At 36.3% G+C, this 24,302-nt stretch overlaps 1 protein-coding gene across 2 annotated transcripts in view; it reads left to right on the top strand.

Annotated features, from left to right (window-relative positions):
• DTWD2 (DTW domain containing 2) overlaps nt 1-23,315 on the top strand; it is a 101,939-nt gene extending 78,624 nt beyond the window's left edge. Inside the window, exons 5-6 of one of the 2 annotated variants that reach the window (XM_032335414.1) lie at nt 15,413-15,541; nt 21,721-23,315. In XM_032335414.1, coding sequence (XP_032191305.1) covers nt 15,413-15,541; nt 21,721-21,891 — 300 coding nt within the window. In that variant the 3' untranslated portion in view covers nt 21,892-23,315. The remainder of the gene's footprint in view (nt 1-15,412; nt 15,542-21,720) is intronic. The other variant, XM_032335416.1, reaches the window with a different exon arrangement.
• Nucleotides 23,316-24,302: the final 987 nt, after the last annotated feature.

Genomic DNA, 24,302 nt, shown 5'->3' with positions numbered 1-24,302 from the left:
AAAACATTTACAAATTTATTATTTCAAGATAATATCAAGTTGTGAGTATGCTAAGAGGTATAGGATAGCCTGTCTTCATGGTGCAACAGGCAAATAGTAAATCGAGATTCCTCTAGTAGCGTGGAGTTCAGAATGAGGTCATTTTTAATAATGATCACCTTTGTTCCACTGGTTCCTTCTCCTGCCTATTAGTGTCTGACCACAGTCACCAGCAAATCATTCACCATTGGTGGTAGCTGAAAATCTCTGATTGGGATCCTACATGAGCTCCCCAAATAGTTTGATCAGCTACCATAATTATTCCCTTCTTATAATTCTCAAGCTCTATTTCTGGATCAAGCTTGTGCCATTTTTTCCTTTTAGATATATTTGTATAAATCTCTCTTTCTCTCTATTTTTTCCCCTTCAGAGATCTCTAAGTCTCCTATATACATATATTTCTGTTGGGACTTTCCAAAACTTTCTTTTAATTAAAAAAGGGCATATATCGACTTTTCTTCATTTGTAAAATGCATAATAAAGTTCTCAGCCTCATTGGAGTGAAGGTAAAGGATATAGGGGAGCTTTTTAAACTGATACACTAAGTAGAAGAAAGAAGAAATACAAAATACCCACAATGAAAAATTATTTTATACCCACTAGATTGATACACATTTCAAAATATCTGATAATTTTATTTTATTTTATTTTTTTTTAAGATTTTATTTATTTATATGACAGATAGAGATCACAAGTAGGCTGAGAGGCAGGCAGAGAGAGAGAGGAGGAAGCAGGCTCCCTGCAGAGCAGAGCGCCTGATGTGGGGCTCGATCCCATGACCCTGGGATCATGACCGGAGCTGAAGGCAGAGGTTTAACCCACTGAGCCACCCCGGTGCCCCTGATAATTTTAAATGTTGGTGATGATATGGAGCAAATGGAACTTTTATTCTCTGCTGAAGGGTGTATAAAATAGACCTACTTTGGAGCACATTTGTCATTGTTTAATGCAGAAAGTATAACCCAACACTTTGTTATCAGCTTTACTCCTACATGTGTACCCTGGGGAAGGCTTCTATACTAGGACACATGGATTTTTATTATTTTTTATAATAGCAAATAACTTTTTTTTTTTTTTAACAAATAACGTTAAATAACTCTTATGTTTCAGTGAATACATAAATTGTGACAGATCTGCAAACAGGGTTGCTGTCAGACAGAAAGGAGAGTGAGAGAATGACAGCTGTAGGAATCAATATGGATGAATCCCTGAATTAGAATATTCTTTTTTTTTTTAAGATTTTATTTATTTATTTGACAGACAGAGATCACAAGTAGGCAGAAAGGCAGGCAGAGAGAGAGGAGGAAGCAGGCTTCCTGCTGAGCAAGAGCCCAATGTGGGGCTTGATCCCAGGGTCCTGGGATCATGACCGGAGCCTAAGGCAGAGGCTTTAACCCACTGGGCCACCCAGGCTCCCCTGAATTAGAATATTCTTAAAAAGACGAGTCATAGAAGAAAGATTACCTTTTCTATAAAGCTTGAAAGTAGGCAAAGTTGAGAAATGTCTTATTTAGGATGCCTAAAAAGAAGAGAATGATAAAAAATTTAGAGTGCTGGAGGTCAAGTTGGTTAGGAGAACTTCTGCTCTTTTACTGTGAACATTTTTAAGTGAGATGGTTGTGTGGATTTTTCTCTGTATCCATCAGTCTGTCTGTCTGTATTTTGGTGACTGTGTGGAGCATACTGAGAGCAGGGAGGGTCCTGGGACTGTCAGTCATTTCGGTTTTACTATGTTTCTTAAAGATTAATTAGAAGATCCAGGGATATTAATTTAAGTCTTATACTTCATAACTCAAATATTATTTCCTCTTACAGATATTAAAAATTTCATAATTATATATTAAAATTAAGATGTTGGAAGAATAAATACTATATAGTAAATAGTCATTGTCTCTGGGTAGTGAAATTACAAGGTACCTTCACTTTTTTTTATTATGCATTTCTAAATCTCATATGTCTATTATAATGAACATGTTATTTTTTATATTTAGAAAAGACATTGATGATTACAGAAAGTAAGCCCAAATGCAAAATTTTTCTGATGTGTTGCTAATAAACATTGTGAGCTTGAGTTACATGCTATCCTATTAAACTCTAATGTCAGACTAAATACTAAAGATACTTGTTATTGAAAGTCATTAGACCTAGTATTTTCTTCTCAGACTTTCAGATAAGCATCATCATCTTTCATCAGAATTTTAATGCATCCAAATTTGGGTTAGTGTTTTCTATACTGGTATAATGTATAGCTAAATTTAGGACTAATGATGACTTTTGAGTACTCAAAAGACTACTAATATATGCTCTGTTGTTACAGATAGAGTACTTTAGTATCCACTGCTATGTAGTGTTATTAAACAATTCCAAAAACCACTCACACTGAGTAAAAGTTTAAGTTGTACAACAGAAGTTTACATGATGCTTTTTCACTATTAGAATTTTTAAAAATAACCTATAACCAAATGAAAATGTGTTACTTTGAAAAGTTAGGGTAAAGAATATAAACATTGTAATTTTAAAGGAGTAGAATTTAAATTCTGTGGCTATTTATGGTAGAATAAATATATGTGAGTGTGCGTGCATATATATGTGATTAGACAAATACAACAGTTGTAGAAAAAGTTTTTCTGACATCTATTTTCCTTCTTTGATTGTACAATTAAAAAATTACGTGACATTTATTCCCTTTAGAATTTTTTTCTCCAAATGAGTGCTCTGAAAATGTCACTTTGAATTAAAGCAAATTGTTTAGAAGAGATAATTTATTTATGTTCTTGATGTAGATTTCAATAACATGCTGAGTTTACTCTGGTTGAATTTTTCCTTTATCCCAAAAGGGGATAAAATTATTTAGATTTAGATTTTAGATCCCTGAAATTATTTAGATTTTGCATTATAGAAAATGATATTAGAATGCATAGAATAAAAGAAAGTGATCCTTTTAATATTCCAAGAAGATTGGATAAGCACTACATATTTTATAACTAAAACAGTTCATACTTGGTTCATAAAATCTAAGCACTTTCTAGAGATTTCTCAGCTTAAATGGAGGTGTATTCCTTTTTTTTTTTTTTTTACAGTAATAACACTTGGCTGGATTTCTAGTTCTTGTAGGATTTATGTGTCATCAGTAGGCTCTCCTTGCCTTATAAACTTACTAAATTCCCTCAAAAGAGATAAACTATGATTAATAGTATTTGCTTCCCAATTCCAGCTTTCCTATGTAAAAATTAATAAGTTAATAATTGGCTAAAGTAGTTGTTCATCAACTTCATAAGTTTAAATCAGACACAAATCCCTAATCTCTTTATATGGATCTTTATTGTCTATTTCTCATTTCCACATCTGCTTCACTAGTAAACTCACAAACCCTCCTTAATCTATGCATTCACTTCTGGGTTTGAATAGACAGCTATACCTTGTATTTTTTCCTAATGATGGTGATCAGTGTTCTTAATTCACCCCTATTTATTAAATATTAGCCACTGGGATGGGCGCAGTTCTTGACATTAAAATACAGTGGTAAGTCAAGTAGACAGTCCATCTCCTAATGGAGCTTCCATTGTGGGTAAACAAATAGCAGCTGGGATCAGTAAATAATTGCAAATTAAAGTATTAAATTCTGTGGAAGAGTGCTTTAAAATGGGGGTTTGATTGAAGCTGGAGATTCCTGAAGACCTCTCTAGCATTTGAGAAGTGAAGGACAAGTAGCAGGTAGGCAAGCAAAGAGAAGGGTAAAGAGGTTTCCGTACTTGGTCTGGGTGGTATATAGTGACAGAGGTGGGAGAGGGTAGTGTTGATGACATGGGTGATTTATAGCCCATGTGAAGGATTTTACTTGTGGCCAGCTAAGGATTTTAATTGGAGTAATAATGTGTTCTGCTTGTTTATTTAAAGAATCGCTTACTTGACTGTCACATAGAGAATGACTTACAGGAAGACTAAAGTGGAAGCAAGGTGTCCAGATTGCCATCTGCAGAGATTCGATCTAGAAATGATGGTGACTCGGAAGTGAGTGCTATCATTGGAGAGAAGTTATTTAAAAATTAGAAGTCGTGCTAGCAGTGGCACAGACTTTGTGTGTCTGTGTCCCTGGCTTAAAATGTTGATCTTGTCTAGTAGAAAAAGAACTAATTACTATAGATGCAGTTGGGTTCTAGATATTGCCATAAATTAAATATACACAGACAGCCTTTATATGGATTAAGGAAGTGATGGGAATCTTAATAAGATAATAGTAAGTTAAACTACAAGAAAAGCTTTCATTAAGCATATGGTGAAAAACAACATAGTAAACCACAATTTGTTAAAATATTGCATATCATCATAGCGATACATTTTTTGTAACTAATGCTTTCCACAAAGACATGTGGAATTGACATGCCATTGTTTTGCTTAACCATCTAATAAAATTTTCTCTTAAATCACTTCATAAGATGAATGATGGGCTTTGGGAAAATTCAGTTTTAATTTGGAATCAGAATTCTTTTCTTACTGAATAGTAATGAAATCCCTGTTTGATGAGATTACTCTACTTCCTATTCTTTTCCCCTATTCTCATTCTCCCTAGCAGTTACCATGGTTCCACCACTTTTTGGGGTGGGGATTCTTCAGCTTTATACATGTCTCTAAACATGAATTCATTTGTCAAACTCAGTATCTAACACTTACGGACATATTTTTCAAACTACAATGTTGATAGAATGATGCCATTTTGTCTTGATACTATATCATTAATGACTATCACATAGTGTCCGGATTGTGTTGGGATGGATTCATTGAAGAAATATGAGTTCACTTTTTGGATTTCACTAGCTCTCTGAAATAGTCTAGGAGACTTTATTAACAGAACAAGTATAGGCATCATGGCACATCTCAGGATGTTGACGACACTTGCATGGACAGCAGTCTTCATAAAATTAAATTCCACAGGGCTACACACTAGACGCAGATTGTATTCCTCTCTAGCACTTTTTTCAGCTCTCAGACAGGATAGTTATTGCCTATTTGAGTTTCAAAAACTTATTTATCAATCGGCAGGTCTTTATATCCCTAGCACTCTGTTAGGCTGACAGGAAGGTAGTGATTCAGGGTCACCATTTGCCTGCTTATCGGTTTTTAAATAAAAGTGAAATAATAATATGTCTGTGTGTGTATCTATTTGATATTGCCTCTGCAACTTTTTCCACTTTGCCTGTTCAGTGAAGAATGGAAATATACGTGAGGTTTAATCTGGGCTTTCACAGTATTTACTCAAGTGATGGGAGATAATGGGAATCCAAGAATTTTAGAACTTGACTCTAAGAGAGAGATTTGAATCAATTATTTTATTTATTAGGGAAGTGAGACCCTGAAAAGTAAGTAACCTCCCTGAGGTCGCACAGCTAATTACTAACAGCTATTCTCTGTTTTCTAGTTTGATTTTAGTGTTTTGTACAGCAGAGAAGACTTCTAATAATAAGGGAGGAGCATTTGTTGAACTAATGCTTATTGTGAGAGTTTTTAATAACATGTTTTATTTTCAAATGTTCATAAAACATGTTTACAGGCAAGAAATACTTAATGCTCATAAAACCACCATTTAAATCAAGAAATAGATTTAAGGTGTTATTGGCACCTGAGAAGGTGTGGTCCCCCATTCTACCACATGTCACTACCTCTTTCACTACCTTCTTTCTTACCTCCAGAAGTAACAGTATCATGACCTCTATTATAATTACTTCTTTGTTTTGTATTTATATATATGTATGTATTCCTAAATGTTGTAGTTTTGCCTAATTTTTTAACTGTTTAGAAGCCAAACCATATGATGTAGGCTTTCTTGTATATTGTCTTTCTTCACTATTGTATATTTAAGACTCATCGGTGTTATTGTTCATACCCGTACTTTGCTCATTTTCGTTGCTGTACAAAAATCCCATTATGTGGATATATTACTGTGTGTTCTGTTGTTGGTAGACATTGGGGTTGTTTTCAGCTTGGAGCTGTTATGATCAGAGCTGCTGTGAATGTTCTTGTGCACAGGGCATGATGCACGTATGTGAGAATCCCACCCAGTATATACCTAGAAATGAACTAGATGGATCATGGCTTAAGCATAATTTCAGTTTTACTAGATTGAACCAAATTGTTATAAAGTGATTGTAACTGTTTATGCTCCCACCAGCAATGTATGGCTGTTGATCTAACATTTGGTAATGTCAGTGTTCTAAATTTTTTGCCCATCTGATGAGTGTGTAGTAGCTTCTCATTTTGTTTTAATTCTTGTGTTTATTTATGTGGTTTAACACACTTTTATTATATTTATTGGCCATTAGATCTTCTCTTTGTTGAATTGTGTAATAACATCTCTTAGCCATTTTTCTTTCAGCTTTTTGACTTTTTCTTATTGGTTTCTAGGAGTTCTTATATATTCTGGATCTGAGCCATTTGGCAGTTGTATATATTGCGAATATATTGTCCTTTCTCTCTTTTTATACTGTGTCTTGGTAAATGGAATTTTATATTTTAATGTCGTTGGATTTCTCCATCCTTCTTTTTCATGGTTAGTGGTTTTTTTTTGTGCTACAACATTCATTCTTACCTCTCCCTCATATTCTCTTATGTTCTTCTAAAAGTTTGCAGTTTCATCTTTTACATTTGTATTTAATCTACCTGTAATTGATTTTTCTGTTTGGTGTGAGCTATGGGTCTAATTTCATTTTTTTCTCCCATATGGCTGCCTGGATTATTGCACATTTATTGTCCCAGCGCCACTCACTGAAAATGCCAGAATAAAACTCACTGTGCTGGGGTGCCCCCTCTGTCATCTATCACCTGTGTACCTATGTGAGAATCTTGGTCTAGGCTTTCTAGTTCTTTTCCATTTTTTAATACGTCTCTGTGCCCCCTCCACCCTGTTAATTAATGTTGCTTTACACTCGGTCTTACTGATAGAGCAAGTTCTTCTACTGTGTTCTTCCAGCCTATCTTCGTTCTTTCCCCCCTTGCATTAACATATACTTTCAGAATCAGCTTTACGAAATCATACTTTATGAAAAACCTCTTCAGATTTCTACTGAGATTCCATTCACTCGTAAGTCAGATTTTGAGAATTAACATCTCTCAAGTATTTAGTTTTCCATCCTGTGAATGCTGTGTATGTCTCCTTTTAGTTAGTTTTTGCCATGTTGCTCAATAAAATATAGACTGTAATTGAGACAGTGTTTTATAGATATTTAAAATACTACATATTTGGTCCATTGGTACACAAAAAGCTAAATAATTAGTTATAAATATACCCAGGTCTTAGAAGTTCTGATATTCTGCAACCCGTCATTTCTTACTATTTAGGTATCTTGTACTCTGTATTATTCACAGGAACATAGCAACCTGTTGTTAACCAACTCTTTTCTATGTCTGTCTGCACTGTAATAAAGTCAATTAAACATCACACATGAAGAGGTAAAGGAAGATGAGAAAATAGCAGAAAGCATTAGGCAGATAAAACAATCTTGCAAGTTCATGCAAGAAATGAACATTTTTTCTTTTAAAAGTGATTTTCAAACATCTTTATAAATTATTGGTCTTTTATTTATATAGTATTGTGTGGGAATGTTTTAAAGAAATATCTAAAGATATGGGTACAAGATCTAATTATTTTGCTGATGATGGCACTTTTAATGATGGTCAGATCACATACTTCAAAGTTGAAAGAGTAAAAACCAAGTTTTTTTTTTTTTTTTTAAAACAGGATTCTTATTAGGAATATTTTATTTACATGGCAAAATGACTTGTTCTTTTCCAGCATTCAGCGAAATCTCTCTTTTCTTCTTCTTCTTTCTTCTGTCTCTAAGACTGCTTTTTCTCTATCTACTTCCTAGCTTTTCTTCTTCCATCCTGTAGAAGTTGACTTCTGGCTCTGTCCTAACTCACAACTCATTCTACACCTTTGGCCAGGCTGTTCATCTGGCTGTATTGCGGTAAATGGGAGAGCTTCAGGCCTATTCATTCAAGTATGGAGAAAGCATTGTGACTCACCACCACATCAGTAAAACCATCCTCCTCACCCTCTTGGCCTGTAGGGACTGCTTACTGTAGGGTGACGTTGCTAAACACTTCGTAGAGACTAGCTCCTTAAAGCACAGGCGTCCCCTGAGGTTGTTAAAGTTTTAGGCTCTGAGAGTTGGAAAAACTTGTCGGAGGTCATACAGCTATTATGTAGATTTAAATTTAGGTGTGTCTAAATCCCCATCTCATGCTTTTAGTTGTGCCTTCCACCCTGCAATTCATACACACTATTTTAATTCGAAGTTACAGATGAAATAAATGTTTTTAATCAGTAAAATGCACCATTTCGCTCACTAAATTTTAAAATGTACGTCTTGTGTGACAAACCAACTTATGAAGTAATAGTCTAATATGTGCTTTATTTCACACCTCAGCTAATTTATGACTCATTTTTCTTTTTTTTTTTTTAATATTTTATTTATTTATTTGACAGAGAGAAATCACAAGTAGGCAGAGAGGCAGGAAGAGAGAGACGAGAAGCAGGCTCCCTGCTGAGCAGAGAGCCCGATGCGGGGCTCAATCCTAGGACCCTGAGATCATGACCTGAGCCAAAGGCAGAGGCCCAACCCACTGAGCCACCCAGGCACCCCTGTGACTCATTTTTCTATAGCCATTTATGAAGCTGTGATGGCTTTTGAAATGGATAGAACTGCTAATTGTTAAATGAAGTTTATCTTTGGTGAAAAATGTTTGACTAGCAAGGTATTTTAAAATTGATTATTGTTTAGGTAAGACAAGTTCGTCAGTTTCTCACATCCTGAGTAAGTTTCTAATGTAAGTTTCTTGATAAAGGATATAAACTGATAGAAACCGGATATGAAAGAATGCATATCTGTAAGTGTATTTAAGTTGGACATTTTGAGTTTCAGTGGATTATCACAAAAGTTAATTTCTATAGCATGTGTTCAGCAGAGACTTGTCTTTAGTAACTGTTGTTGGAAAAAATAGATAGTGACATTCTTTCCTGGCATTGCTGTGTAGCATAAAATTCTATTAATTTACTAAAATCACTCTAAAATTATCTCCAATTATCTTTTTTTTTTAAGTTTTTTTTTTTTTTTTTTTTTTTTTTCAGAGAGAGCATAAGCCAGAGGAGTGGCAGGCTGAGGGAGAAGCAGGCTCCCTGCTGAGCAAGGAGCCTGATGCAGTGCTCCATCCCAGGACCCTGAGATCATGACCTGGGCTGAAGGCAGACGCTTAACCGACTGAGTCACCCAGGTGTCCCCATCACCAATAATCTTAACAAATTTTTTGTTTTCATGCCCCCACTAATTTTTTTTGAAGAAGATGCTTAACATTTCAAATAAAATTTTGTTTTACTTAATTATGAGAGATTATTATATTTCAGTATTGTTTTAAACTTTAGGATAATTCTGTGAATTCAGAAATTTTAAAAGAATAATCATGCCTAAGAATAAGGAGATCTAAAGATTACTTCGAACTCCATGGTTCCATGAATCTTTGTGTTTGTACTTTGCTTCTGGATATATTTACATACACACAGTTTCCAGTGACTTCAGATATGACTAAACTGGGAGTTTTGTGAAAGAGAGTGGTAGATTAAATATTTTTATTAACAAGATGAACCAGTCATCAAGATATTTGGCTAAATATTTCACTCAAGAGAATTTTAATTTTTTATCATTATTTAGAGTTGCTTAAAATTGAAGTTTCTAAGGGCTTAATTTTTAGGCTTATAAATTGTGTATTTGCATTTTTTAACCTTAAAGTTTTTGCATTTTGAAGAATCAGCACAGAACTTTATTTCTCATTTTGATGTATAACAAAGTGCTACAATTTAAGCTACATCTTTTATACAGTGTTGTTTAGTTTAGTTTTGTTTTGTTTGTAATTTTGGAAATAAGTTTTCCCATAGAATTTCTGTTGTGCAATAATGTTTCTCAGGCCAGCCGAGAAAAAAAAAATAACTTGAACAATCATCTATTTAGGAAATAGCACTAATATTACCATTTCATCTGCAGCTAATGCCCATTTCAGTTTTATTTTCATCAAATTTTCTGAGTTTCAATATTAGTCCTGGAATTCAATGAGCACTGGGTATTTTATGCAGCTAATGAATTATTGAACACTACATCTGAAACTAATGATGTACTATATGTTGGATAATTGAATTTAAATTTTAAAAAAAGTAAAGAATTTTGCAGGCTTCAGAGTGTGGCAGGGTTGGAACAAGGCATGGACGCTGATATTTATGAGTAACTTTCATGCTTGTATAGGAGAAGACTCTTCCTTTTATATCATTATTTTCAAACCATGATCAGAAGAACCCTAAAGTTCTTGAGAGGTGCCTCAGTCTTGCTTTCCACAGGAATAGCTTTGTTTTTATTTGTTTCATGTGTTGAGGTTTGCCTTAACCTTTAATTATTAGCTTGGTGATGGAGTTCCACTCTTGAATAGGACTTTAAGGGCTCATGTGTCTGCTCCACCATGCCTGATTTTAGAACCTTGAGTTAGTTCCTATACCCTCTGTGCTTTCGTTTTGTGCTCAGGACAATGGAGATCATAACAGGACTGACTTCATAGGCTTTCTGTGAGTATGGAAAGTGACAATACGTTCGTATTATCTAGAAGGGCACTTACTGTCCAGTGAGTGCATGAAAGTTTGAACATAAGTGGCTAAGTCTGTGTTAGAACTGGCAACTGTCTGATGCCAAAGTTAAACTCTTACCACTATTAAATCACACTGTTGAATTAAGCCGAGGGAATGAAAGGAATGAAGGGGATTGAAAGATTGAGGCGAGGAGAAAAGATTCAGTGCCTCTCCCTCAGAGGTTCGCTTGCAATGCAGGCTCAGATGATGAATCTTGCTTGTGGAAGGTCATGGAAGAAAGGCTGCTGAAGCAAGGAGGGATTGTTTTGTGTGTCCTCCAGTGGTGAAGACTTCAGGATGCTACTGAAAGGGAGCTTATTTTGGCCTCTTTTAGACTAGAGTTGTTTCAGGAAACAACTGTAAAGTAGACTGCCTTTCCTAGAAACCTGTAACAAGGAGACTGGTCAAGTGCTTAGAAAGTATTGTGATTCTTAATAATTGAAAAACACAATACTTTTATATAGTAATGAAACTAGGCTTAAAATGCCTGAGTACAGGGGCACCTGGGTGGCTCAGTGGGTTAAAGCCTCTGCCTTCAGCTCAGGTCATGATCCCAGGGTCCTGGGATCTAGCCCCACATCGGGCTCTCTGCTCAGCAGGGAGCCTGCTTCCCCCTCTCTCTCTCTGCCTGCCTCTCTGCCTGCTTGGAATCTCTGTCAAATGAATAAATAAAATCTTTAAGAAAAAAAAAATGCCTGAGTACAGATAACAAGTAGTCACCATCAAATTATAAAAATATAACATTTGTGGGGCCTGGAGGTACGAATTAAAATTTTAATTTTGGGGGTGCCTGGATGGCTCAGTCATTGAGTGGCTGCCTTTGGCTCGGGTGGTGATCCCAGGGTCCTGGGATGGAGCCCTACATCGGGCTCCCTGCATAGCAGGAAGCCTGTTTCTCCCTCTCCCACTTGCCTTGCTTGTGTTCCCTCTCTCATTGTGTTTCTCTCTGTCAAATAAATAAAATCTAAAAATAAAAAAAAATTTTAATTAAAAAGTAAAATTTTAATTTTGAGGTCTTAATTTATTTGTTTGGCAAAAGAACTAACCAATTTATGTTATAGAAAATTATTTTAAAAATGCTTATGTTGTATTATGCAGGGATACATAATATCTGTATTTTACAGATATAGATATTATCTGTATAATATCTGTATTATACAGATGGCATGTTCTTTCCTTGGATATTTACTTATTTTGTGGCCTAAAAGCTATTACTAAACCCCCTGTACATGCCACATCACCCAGGTTTTTAATGACTTGTCCCTTGTGACACAAACAGCTAAAGATATGCTAGGAAGGAGACATTTGAAAACACCCCTTTTAAAGGGATCTAACAGTGGTTGTCGTCATCAGACTGTTACCTAGTATTCTTGTATGTTAAATATATATTTAAGGTTTGATGGAAAAGAAGAAAGAAAGGCCTTGTTGTAACAAAGGAGTTTCTAGGATTTCAAATTTTAGCCAGTTCAGAGAATCAATGGAAAAGATCTAATGCTAACTCTAGAAATAAGATCTGGAAGAGCTGGCTGTTTCTAAAATGGGAGTTGTATTATAGGCTCACAATCCATACCAGTAGTATTCTAAGCCAACCATTGATTTTCCTTTTCCTATAAGAGAAGTTATGTCAAGAGCAGTCAAACAACTTAAATCCAAAGAGATCCAGCTTCTAAAAATATCAAAATTACTGAAGCATTCTTTGGAAATTGCATTCCTATATAATAATTGTATATCAATATTATAACAATTATAAGACTCATTAATTATGTTCTGATATGTAATTATGGTTAATACTATATATTATATATAATCTTAGGATTAATTGCTAAAAGATAGGATCCAACAACATCAGGTCCATCTATGTGATTTTTATAGCTGAGGAGGAACTGAGCATTGAAATGATTTGAATGAGATTAATTGATTAGCTTTTGTCAGGTTTGATATAATAATCCTGGTCTTTCAATAGAGCCTTATACTTCAGTAACATATTAATTTTTTCTATTCTTAAATGGTCATTTTTGCCTTGGATTTTCTTGAACTTTTAAGACAAGGCACTTTCTGACAAGTTATTTATTATGATGCCTGTGACTTCTCAGGAAGATGGATCAACAGGATTTCTTTTTGTTCCTGCTCATTTGCACACTGAATCAAGACTGACGAAGGTGATACAGCACAAAAGCTTAATAGACCCTGTGAGAAGATCCACTTCACATGCTTTTAATAACATGTATATAGATAATATGACAGATCTTAGTTATTTATGCTTTTAGTAGATCTGGTTACTGGATAAATCCTGGAGAGATGATTATGAAGGACATTCTGAAGTCTTCTAGCATTGGTAAATTCCAAATTCTGAGATTTTAAACAGCTATCGGAGCCACAGCAGAAAGTAAAATTCCTCACTGAAATAACAAACTTCTTTTTTATTTTTTAAATATTATTTTATTTTTATTTTATTTTTTTACCAACTTCTTTTTTAAAAATCGAATCTATTCCAAGGGTGCCTGGGTGGCACAGTTGGTTAAGCCTCAGACTTTTATTTTCAGCTCATGTTGGGATCTCAGTGTTGTGAGATTGGGCCCTCCATCGGGTTCTGCAATCAGTGTGGAGTCAGCTTAAGATTCTCCCTCTGCTCCTTCCTCCTGTTCTCTCTCTCAAATAAACTATAAACGAAACAAAACAAAACAGAAATCAAGTATTTTCCAATAAACAACACTCACTGTGAATTAGGCATGTTTCCCGAAGTTTTAGTTGTAATCACATATTTATTACCAATTTCTCTAGGGATGGACTTGAGTGCTGAAAGCAGTAGCTGGCTGTACTCTGTTTTCTGGTTGACCTGATGACATAGCAAAGCTGTTAGTAATTACAGTTAATCAGCATCATGAATTATGCTTACAGTTATGTAATCATAGGCTTTCTTTTTATCATTACACATTTCTGAACCATTTTCTTCCATCTCTTTCCCTCTCTGCTTCTATTTTCCATCTTTTACATTGATAGAAATATAATTTTAATATGATTATTTCTAAAACATTATTAAATATGCTTTAAAGGATTTATCCCCAAATGAAATACATTCTACAGTAAATCTTTTACGATGCCCACTTTGCTTTTCTCCCTTCCTCTCTCCCCCTTCTTCCCCCTTTTGCCCTGCCTCCTTCCTCTTTCTGAAGATAGAAGGGATACAAGTTGTAGAGAATTATTTGAATAAAATGCGTTCAGAGTAGAAGAACCATATTTCTTTCTCATTATGGGGGCAGGGATGCATAAGAAACAAAGGAAGAGAGGCGGCTGGGTTTAGTTGGTGAAGTGTCTGCCCTCAGCTCAGGTGTGATCCCTGGGTTCTGGGGTCGAGTCCTGCACTGGGCTCTCTGCTCAGCAGAGTCTGCTTCTCCCTCTCTCTGCAGCTCCCCCATTTGTGTTCTCTCTCTCTGACAAATAAATAAATAAAATCTTAAAAGAAAAGAAGAAGACTGCAGGACAAGGTTCCATGAATGTGGGAGTTTTAGTGCTTTAAAGAAATGAGAGACTAATGGAACTTCAGAGATGTTAGAAAATGAGAGAGAACACCTGATTTTATTAAGTTGCTGTGTGTTAACACTTAGACACCACTATTTCATTCCACATGCTAACATATTTTATGAATAAAAACTGAGATACTCATCTACCTACGCATCTTGAAATGTGATTCTGTAGAGTGTGGGCTAGGAATATGGTTTTATGAGTGTAAGATTACTTGAGTTTCATTTAATTAAAATAGGAATCAAAAGGCCAGAATGTTGACATTTGATTTTCTGTTGCCTTTCTCATGTCTGACTCTTGTCAGTTTTCAGGTCTCACTCAGCTAAAATGTGTGTGTGTGTGTGTGTGTGTATGCTTACTTGCCCGCACACAGACATATAGCTGTCAATTTATATTAAGAAATAATGGAAGACTAAATCATAAAATAAAATAAAAAACCCCAACTCTCAGTTCTCCAAAGTGATTAAATTATTTTCACTTCCACTGCAATGTATGAGTTTCCTTTGCTTCATATTCTCTCCATTTGGTGTTGGTAGTCTTTTTGATTTTAACTGTTCTCTATGGAGTGTGAAATATTATCTTATTGTGATTTTAATTTGTGTTCAGTCATGTTAAGCACTTTTACATGTACCTATTTGCCTTTTTTATATTTTCTTTTGTGAGGTGTCTTTTCATGCTTGTGCCCATTGAGAAAGGGTTATTAGTCTTTGTACTTACGATGTGTTGGGATTTGCATGTATTCTGTATATATTTTCAATATAACTATCCTCTTTTTCTATTTAACAATAACAATATCCAAAGGATATTATGTATGGAAGATATTGATACATTTAGTATTTTTTTTTTCAGATTTATTTATTTATTTCAGGGAGAGAGAGAGACAGAGACAGAGAGAGAGGGAAAGTGTGAGTGGGGTGGGAGGGAGGAACACAAGGAGAGGGAGAGAGAGACTCTCCAGCAGACACCCTGCTGAGCATGGAGTCAGACCTGGGGCTTGATCTCATGATCCTGAGAGCAGGACCTGAGCTGAAATCAAGAGTTGGACATTTACCTGATTGAGCCATTGACTGTACCCCAATACATTTAACACTTCTAAGCTGGCAATTTGGGAAGATTAGTATTTAAAACACAGACTTTATAATTTTCAATTTAAAACAAAAATTACATCCTGTTATTCTGTTTTCATTTCAGGTGCAGTTAAAAACTAGCATTTCTAGTCAGTATGTAATTCGGACACAACCAACTAATAGGTGCCTTTCTACACTGGAATGTGCAGCTGCTGCTCTTTCCATTTTGGAGAAAAATAATTACATACAAGAGGTACGTCTTTGGAAGGTTATATAGTTTATGAAAGGAAGCAGTTTTGGTTAGATTTTATCTAGAAAATTTAGGAATGCATAACAGATTTGCAGCTCAGGTGTCAAATTGAATGTTTCTGGTGATAGAAATTTGTGTGCATTTATAACCTTCTTTCCCCCTCTGGTGTTTTTCTGTGTTAGTTTAGCATCCAGATTGCATTATTTAAATATTCATTCTAAGCTGTGCAAACAGCATTTGTAATAAGCTAAATTGCTTTTAAGTAGCACAGCATTAAATACAGGGGTTTTTGGTTAGATTTTTCTTTTATTATTTTATATTTCTCTTTTAGCATTTTGTGTTTCTTGTACACAGCTTTTTTCTTTCTAATTAAAAGAGTATTTTAGAGCAGCCCCCCCCCCCTTTTTTTTGCATTGGTGCTTTTATTTGAGAAGTTGTACCAACTTTTTGTTTATCTTCATCACTACTTGCTTGGGGTATAGAAAAGATAATTTTTTGAGAAAAAGATGCCTGCAGAATATGAAAAGGCTATAACCTACAATCATCATTTTATTTAATTTCCATGAAAGCCTGATGATTTTGTATGTAATTAATAATCATCAGTAAAGAACGATGTTCATTGAGCTCACAAACATCTCCGTCTTTTGGAACATGTTTTGCACTTCAGGCAAAAGAAAAAAGAACAGCAAAATAAGACTTAAATTGTTAGAGTTTTTTAATCACTGAAGATTTTTGATAAAACTCAAGAAGAAGAGTCAGAGGATAATGAGCATAGCTAGATGGAGTTTTATAACTCCTCTTTCACACACACACACACGCGCGCACACACACACACACACACACACACACACACACAGAGTACTCATCCCTGTCTTCTCTCTCTCTCTCTCATTATGTACTCTGGGTACTATTACAAGAGTGTGCCTTAGCCGTGAAGGAAATTTCAGTAATGGACAAAAGCTCAGGTCAGAGTAACTGGATTGGTTACCAAGAGAAAGAACCAAAGATGTCCAGAGCAAGGAGAGTTAAAGAATGCCAGAAGCAGGGCGCCTGGGTGGCTCAGTTGGTTGGACGACTGCCTTCGGCTCGGGTCATGATCTTGGAGTCCCGGGATCGAGTGCCACATCAGGCTCCCAGCTCCATGGGAAGTCTGCTTCTCCCTCTGACCTTCTCCTCGCTCATGTTCTCTCTCACTGTCTCTCTCTCAAATAAATAAATAAAATCTTAAAAAAAAAAAAATTCTCTCACCCTTTAAAAAAAAAAAAAAGAATGCCAGAAGCAAGCCTTGACTTGCTTTTTCCCTCTCCCCTACCCTAAGCCATGGGAAATGTCAGAGTTGGAGGCTTTTCTTTTTATGAAAAAAGTAGGCTTTCCTGAGTAGGCTTTTTTGTGTGTGTGTCTTTGTAAGTAGAATTTGTTTTGGGTCTAGGCAATTTCTCTTTCTCTGTTCTCTTTTCTTTGAGGAAGAAAAAAATTTCTTGAGGGACTGTACATCTTTCTCCCAAATGACCAGAGTGTTTTCTGACTTTTCTCCCTCTGCTTTAACCTTATCACCTGTTCCCATGTATCTAGCTATCAACAAAGCACTTTATATACCCCTATACTTGTTTTTCTGTTTTGTTTATATGTTCTTGAGCAAAAATAAAATATTCTTTTTAGGCATCTTAAAAGAAAGACGAAACTGAGCGCTGTTATTTAAACTTGCTTTCTGTACAGTCTCTGTGTTTTCCTTTTTGTTGATTTAAAACTCTGCAACCAGCTGACATCAGATCAGGGACCCATTAAAAGCTCCAATCTTGAGGGAAAAATGTAATATTCTTTGGCTATGGATTTGGAACTTTATTTCCTCTCCTTCTTTGGGGTTCTGAAAAAAATTGTCCATGGGCCTACATCTCTTATTTCTGCATTGGAATTGGATCTTTTACTTCAGTTCTGAACAGAAGCTTTATTATTGTTGGTGGTGATTTAATAATGTCATTGTAATGTGATGGGGCTAGGGGTTTTGATAGTTTTTGTACTAATACTGCTAGTGCTGCTACTGCTCCTTCCTTCCCAGCTTCATCAGATACATGATTCTGGTATTAGTTAATGTACCATTCCAGCAGGAAGCTTGTCTTATGCCCTGCGTATAATATCCAACAACAGGCAAAATTCAGGATACAGAATGGCGACAGGATCCCTCCTATCTTTTGTTATTGTTGTCTGTGGGTCAAATGGCATGCGAAATCCCAAAGTAATAGTGAGGTCCTATAGTTCTCTTTCTGTTTGCTTTGATCGTCAGAAGTAGTCATACTTCAGTAGCCAGGAGAGGAAAAATGGTGTTTGACAATCAGATGCGTGAGTTGGGAGGTGCTGATAAGATTCTTGGCTAGAGCATGAGCAGAAGAAATGCATAATGGAACATCCCAAGTTGCTTATTATTACAGCTGGCAAAAAATTAGCTTTCTCAGTGGGGGAATCCCAAGTCTAGCCTGTTCAAATCTAGCTACAGTTTTTAAAAAAATACATTAGTTCATTCTTCTGAGAAATGCAGTTACTATCTGTTCTGAACATAGGTGCTTTCTCTCTTTCCTGAGGGGGAAAAGCCATGACACATGTTTCCCCAGTAACCTTTTATTAGGGGCCCCCTAATGAAATGTTAAGACAGTGGGGCGGAGTAGTAATTTTTCAGCTGGCTTTATTCTGTGTGGGTAGGTAGGGCTCCTCAAAATGAAGAACTTGGCATAGAAGAGCATTCTTAGTCTGCTGGCTCATCCTCGCTCTTTATTCCTGAGCAGCTTTTCAAACACTCACAGTGGCTCAGGGTGAGCTTTGAAGCAGGCTTGAAGGAAACCTCCATCACTTATCATCATCACTTTTTGCCCATGAGCAATTCACATAATCCCCTTGCGCTTGTTTACTTCCCTGCAATGTACCCAAAATAGTTACCTCTTAGTCCTGTTGTGAGAATTGAGTGGAATAATGTAAATTAATTACGTAACACAAGGAACTCAAGAAGAATTAATCCCCTTGTTCTTCCTTGTCCCCGATTCTTGCCAATAAATTAACAAAAAATTGGAGCTGAAAATTGGTGGTTTTCATTCAGCTTCTGTAATACTTACCAGGGCTTTTCGCACCTTGGAGGTCTCGAGCTTAGGGATCTTTTTTATAGTAAAACGTTTTCTACTTCTGAAGTTTTACCTCATGAGCCTATATAGCTAAATGGGGCAAAGCTTCGTGCACAGCCTAAGTGCCTTAGCCCTGCTCGACAGCAGTAGCTGGTCAGTCATGGCCCCTTTAGAACTGTCACTTTATACCAGCTGACAAAAGGTTTTATAAAACACTGATTCCTGTCCCCCACCCGCCAAGTAAACTTTTAGAAATGAAGTTATTTTGAAAGTGGAGGATTTCGGATTTTCATTGTTCCTCTGAACCAGTCTGTTTCTCCTGTAGCTTCGTATTGCCTGGGGGTATAATGTTTGTTTATACAGAAGCCCTGTCACGTACTGCCATGTGGTGTGCTCAACACATTAGATGCATCCCCTTAGCGTAACCGAATAATGACCCTGTAAGGTTGACGTTATTTCCCTCCTTTTACAGATGGAGAAAATGGCAAGAAGTTGTATGACTTACTTGGGGACACATAGCTAGTGATGATTACACCAGTCAGGATAGGCTAGATGTGACTGCAAAATCAGAACGGCATCACACCACAGCGGTTTATGCGTGTGTCACACTGTCTGAGCTGTGGGATCACTGGGGGCTTGTGCTTACTACAGTCCCTTAGGGGCCTAGGCTGGTGGAGGCACCATTTAGATACGTCGTTCTCCTCTCATCAAGGAAGGCGTAAAGGGAGCTGGTGAATCATACATTCTTTTAAAGCTTCTGTCCAGAGGTGACACCAGTATTTATGCTCCCATTTCGTTAACCAAAGCAAGTGATAATTTCAAGGATGGAGGACTGGTGTATTTGTGAACAGCCCTACTGAGTACCACACAGATGGAATGGGGATCTAATCTAGATCTGTCTCCACAACTCCTTCTCTGAGTTACCTCAGGAAACAGGGAGAATCTTCTTTTCAGGAGGTAAACATCGGGGGCCCTTACCAATAGGAATATTAGGGTTCTGTCCATCAAGAATCTGATAAATATCATAAATAGCAACAGAACCTTCAGTTGTCTCAGTCTGTGTAGTCCTTGGTTTGTTTTCTAGGGTTGGTGTTTCAGGATCCAGTCAGTCTGTGCTGACTCTGTAAAGAAATATATAGTCATTTCCACATTCCCTCTCTTATTTGAACAACTTAAAGGAAATCATGGTAGCATATATAAGGGGCTTTCTACACTAATGGCGTGAAGAGTTTCTCCAAGAAGTCTGTCTCTTTCCCGTTGGTGTAATCAGGGATTACATGAGGTTGCCTGTGACAGAGTGGCTCCTGCAGTGCTTGGACCATGTATGTACGCTTCTTTTTCTCCTGGGTATAAGGAGGGTGAGGTGAGCAGCCCAGGGCTGGGCATCACTTCTGTCTCTCTGTCCATCATCGAATGGATGTGTTTGACTTTAATCTTTGTGTTTATCGCCTAGGAGTCACATGATAGTTATCCCACCCCCACAGTCCTGTTCCAGGCAAGAGGAAAGTGCAGGAGCCTCTGCCTGTCGAGTCTGTCCCATTTTAAAGAGTGTCTCTGGAAGCCCCACGCAGAAACCCCCCCCCCACCACCACCACACATATCATTACACGGAGTGTCGGTAGCCAGATAGCATTACCAGCTGGGTACATTGCTACCTGGAATAACATTTTGGATTTTTTTTTTAATAAGAAAAGAATAAATATGGAGAGGGAAATGCTGGTGACTTGTCACAGTGTCTGAGTTCAGTGTCAAAGTAGAGAGCTGATGTTAAGCTCTTTGCTGCCACTCTCTGTGAATGAGGGATGATACATTTTTACACAGATGTTGTGACATTTTGGTAGATAAATTTATCCATTTTCTTTCTTTGTTCCTTTTATTTCTAAAAAAGAGTTTGCTTACTCAAGTTTGCTATTGTTACTTGGGAGATTTAGATCAGGGATCTCGGGCCCAAGGAAAGAATCTGACTCAAAATATGTTTTAAACATGTGACAGAGTGGGATTTTTTCTTTTTTTTAAATTTTTGAACTTGAAAAACTTGAGGTTGGGCTTATGCTCTAGTTGTGTTTTCACCGCCGTCATTCTTTGTTATCATATGGGTTCACCCCCCACCCCCGTACATGTTTATGTAATATGACTGGCCCTGTCGGTATTTGGATTTAGACAGGTACGTATATAGTTAGAATTATTTTCAAATGTACCAAATACCAGGGTATTTAACTTGCTGTGGTCCCCGGACCAATGTGAGAGAATTAGTAAACCTCTTACCCATTGCTGCTGTCATCCGATTGTTCTCAGGCAGCAGGAAACATGCATCAGTCTGTGATTGAAGCTGAATCAAGGGAATTAAGGGGCGCCTGGGTGGCTCAGTCCGTTGATTTTGGCTCAGGTCCTGATCTCAGGGTCATGGGATCAAGCCCCAGATCTGGCTCCCTGCGCAGTGGGGAGTCTGCATGTCTCCCCCTCTCTCTATTCTTACCCCTCTCATGCTCTCCTCTCTCTCTCAAATAAATAAATAAAATCTTAAAGAAACAATTTGTATCTAAAGGTCTCTTTTACTGTTACACATCAAATTATTATAATGTAACAGCTTTTTTGGATATTTGAATATGTTAACTAAACTGAATTTGGACTTTATCATCTCTATGCTTGTGTCTTTTTTTTTTTTCAAGATTTAATTATTTATTTGACAGAGCGAGATCACAAGTAGGCAGAGGGACAGGGGAGTGGGGGGAAGCAGACTCCCCACTGAGCAGAGAGCCCAATGTGACACTCAATCCCAGGACCCTGAGATTAGGACCTGTGCTAAAGGCAGATGCTTAACCCACTGAGCCACCCAAGTGCTCCTATGCTTGCGTCTTTTTACCAGAATTCCTTAGTGCTATGTAAGGTATGAATTAAAAGAAATTTATATTTGGAAATCTTCACATATTTAGTAGAGTGTCTATTACTTTTTGTAGTCAAAAACCAATGATGGTAAAAAGAAACATAATAATCCCTGTTTATGAAGAAAAGACTAGATACAATATTGTGATTTGTTAGACACTATTTTAGTATCTTTTTTTTTTATCTTCACAGACTTTGCTTCGTCCTCTTCAAGCTTTATGCTCTTTCCAGCTTCAGCACGGTGCTCAAATTCGCCTCAGCAAGGAACACCTTCTGAAGAATGGATTATATCCTAAGCCAATGCCAAAGAACAAACGCAAACTCAGGAAAATGGAACTGTTAATGAACAGTGTTAAAATTTAGTACTGTTGTTTCGTGGTGCTAGTTATGATGTCTTCCACTGATAAGACCAGGTGAAGTTTTCAGAAGATTTAAGTCCGTGGGTTTTTGACTATCTGAATAATAAGATTGGCATACTAAACTTGCCCAGAAGAAGGAAGTAAACCAAATAACCATAAAAAAGCAAATAAAAAAGAAAAATTCACTGACTCCATTAAAAGCAAGGTTTCATAGTGTATTTGTTTTAAAAAATGTGCCTCTAAAACATTTTTTCAGATCCATTGTTTGAAATGTGATTAGTTGTTGAGTGAGGTTAGAAGTTCTTTTTTATAAAATGGAAAGAAATTATTGCACCTGATCGGGGCAGTAGTCTTTTCATTAATTTATAGATAGGTGTAGATCTCTAATAGAGGGCACTCACATCAATATGCAATCCTGTACATAAACTTTATAGTTTTTAATAAGTAACAAAAATAATGATCATCAGGTAGTTGAGATTGAATTAATTTATTTCCTAGAATACTATAACAGAATAAGGAAACTAAATATATTTTTTAGCTAAATATATTCAAATTTAGCTAAATTTGAATTCAGCTATTTTGATTTAAGTGTTCTACTAATTGCCTGGATTTTTTGGTATTAGAGTACAATTGGAGTATAAAATTATATTAGCTTCAGGTGTTCACCATAATAATTTAGTCTTTATATACATTGCAAAATAATCACCACACAATAAGTCCAGTCAACATCCCTACATATCTATGAAATTTTTTTTCTTATAATGAGAACTTTCAAGATACACTTCTTTAGCATCTTTCCAATATGCAGTATTTGCAGTTTTGCAGAATTATTAACTATAGTCACCATGTTTTATTTTACATCCCCAGACTTATTTATTTTATAACTGGTAGTTTCTTCCTTTTGCCCACCATTTACCCTCTGCCTCCAGCAACTGCCAGTCTATACACTATATCTATGAGCTTGTTTTTTTTTTGTGGTTTTTTTTTTTTTAAGGATTCCACATAAAAATGATATCAAATGATACTTATCTTTCTCTTTGTGACTTATTTCACTGAGCATTATGCCTTCCAGGTCCATCCATGTTGTCAGAAATGACAAGATTTCAGTCTTTTTTTTAAATGGCTGACTAATAATTCATTTCAGTTATCCTTTGATGGCTGTTTAGGTTATTACCATACCTTGGCTGTTGTAAATAATGCTATAGTGAACATAGAGATATAGCTTTTCAAGTTAATCCTTTTGTTTTCTTTGGCTAAATATCCAGAAATGGAAATACTAGACCATATGATAGCTCTATTTTTTACTTCCTAAGGAGCCTCCATACTCTTTCCCATAGTGGCTGCACCACTTCACATTCCTGCCAACAGTGCACGAGGGTTCCCCCTTCTCCACATTTTCCATGTCAGCCCTTGTTATTTCTTGTCTTTTTAATACTAGGCATTCTGACAGGTGTGAGATGATATCTTATATCTCTTTGTGGTTTTGATTTGTATTTCCCTGATGATGAGTGATAGCAATCATCTTCTCGTGCACCTGTTGGCCCTCTCTATGTCTTCTTTAGAAAAATGTCTATTCAGATCCTCTGTACATTTTCCCCCATTTTTAAATCAAATTGTTTGTGGGTTTTGGTTTTTTTCTATGAATTATATGAGTTCTTGATATATTTTTGTTATTAACCCCTTATCTGATATATGATTTGCAAATATTTTCTCCCGTTCCATAGGTTGCCTTTTCATTTTGTTGATGGTTTCCTCTGTTGTGCAGAAACTTTTTAGTTTGATGTAGTCCCACTGGTTTATTTTTACTTCTGTTACTTGTGCTTTTGGTGCCTGATTTAAAAAATCATTGCTAAGATTGATGTCAAGAACTTACCACCTTTTTTTCCCTAGTTTTATGGGTTTCATTTCTTGTATGCAAGTCTTTAATCCATTTGGAATTAGTTTTTGTGTGTGGTATAAGATGCTGGTCCAGTTTCATTCTTTTGCATGTGGTTGAAGCTTTTCCCAGCATCATTTGTTGAAGAAACTGTCCTTTCCCCACTTTCCCCTTTCCCCATATTTTTGGCTCCTTTGTCAGAAATCAGAAATCATTTGGTCATGCATGTGTGGGTTTATTTGGGAGCCCTATTCTGTTCCATAGATATATTTGTGTGTTTTTATGCCAATACCATACTGTTCCAATAACTATAGCTTTGCAATGTACTCTGATTTCATACTCCCTCTTTGTTTTGTTTCTAAAAGTTGCTTTGGCTCTTTGGGGTCTTTTATGGCTCCTTCCAAATTGCAGGATTGTTTGTTCTCTGTCTGTGAAAAAATGCCATTGGACTGTTGATACAGATTTTAATGACTCTGAAGATTGTTTTGGATAGTAGCCCAAATTCTGAAAGAGGTGCATGTAATTTTGGCATAGCATCC

This window comes from Mustela erminea, chromosome 3 (assembly GCF_009829155.1).
Source record: "Mustela erminea isolate mMusErm1 chromosome 3, mMusErm1.Pri, whole genome shotgun sequence".
Lineage (NCBI taxonomy): Eukaryota > Metazoa > Chordata > Mammalia > Carnivora > Mustelidae > Mustela > Mustela erminea.
The sequence above is the reverse complement of the archived record's forward strand: the minus strand, read 5'-3'. Positions and strand labels throughout refer to the sequence as shown.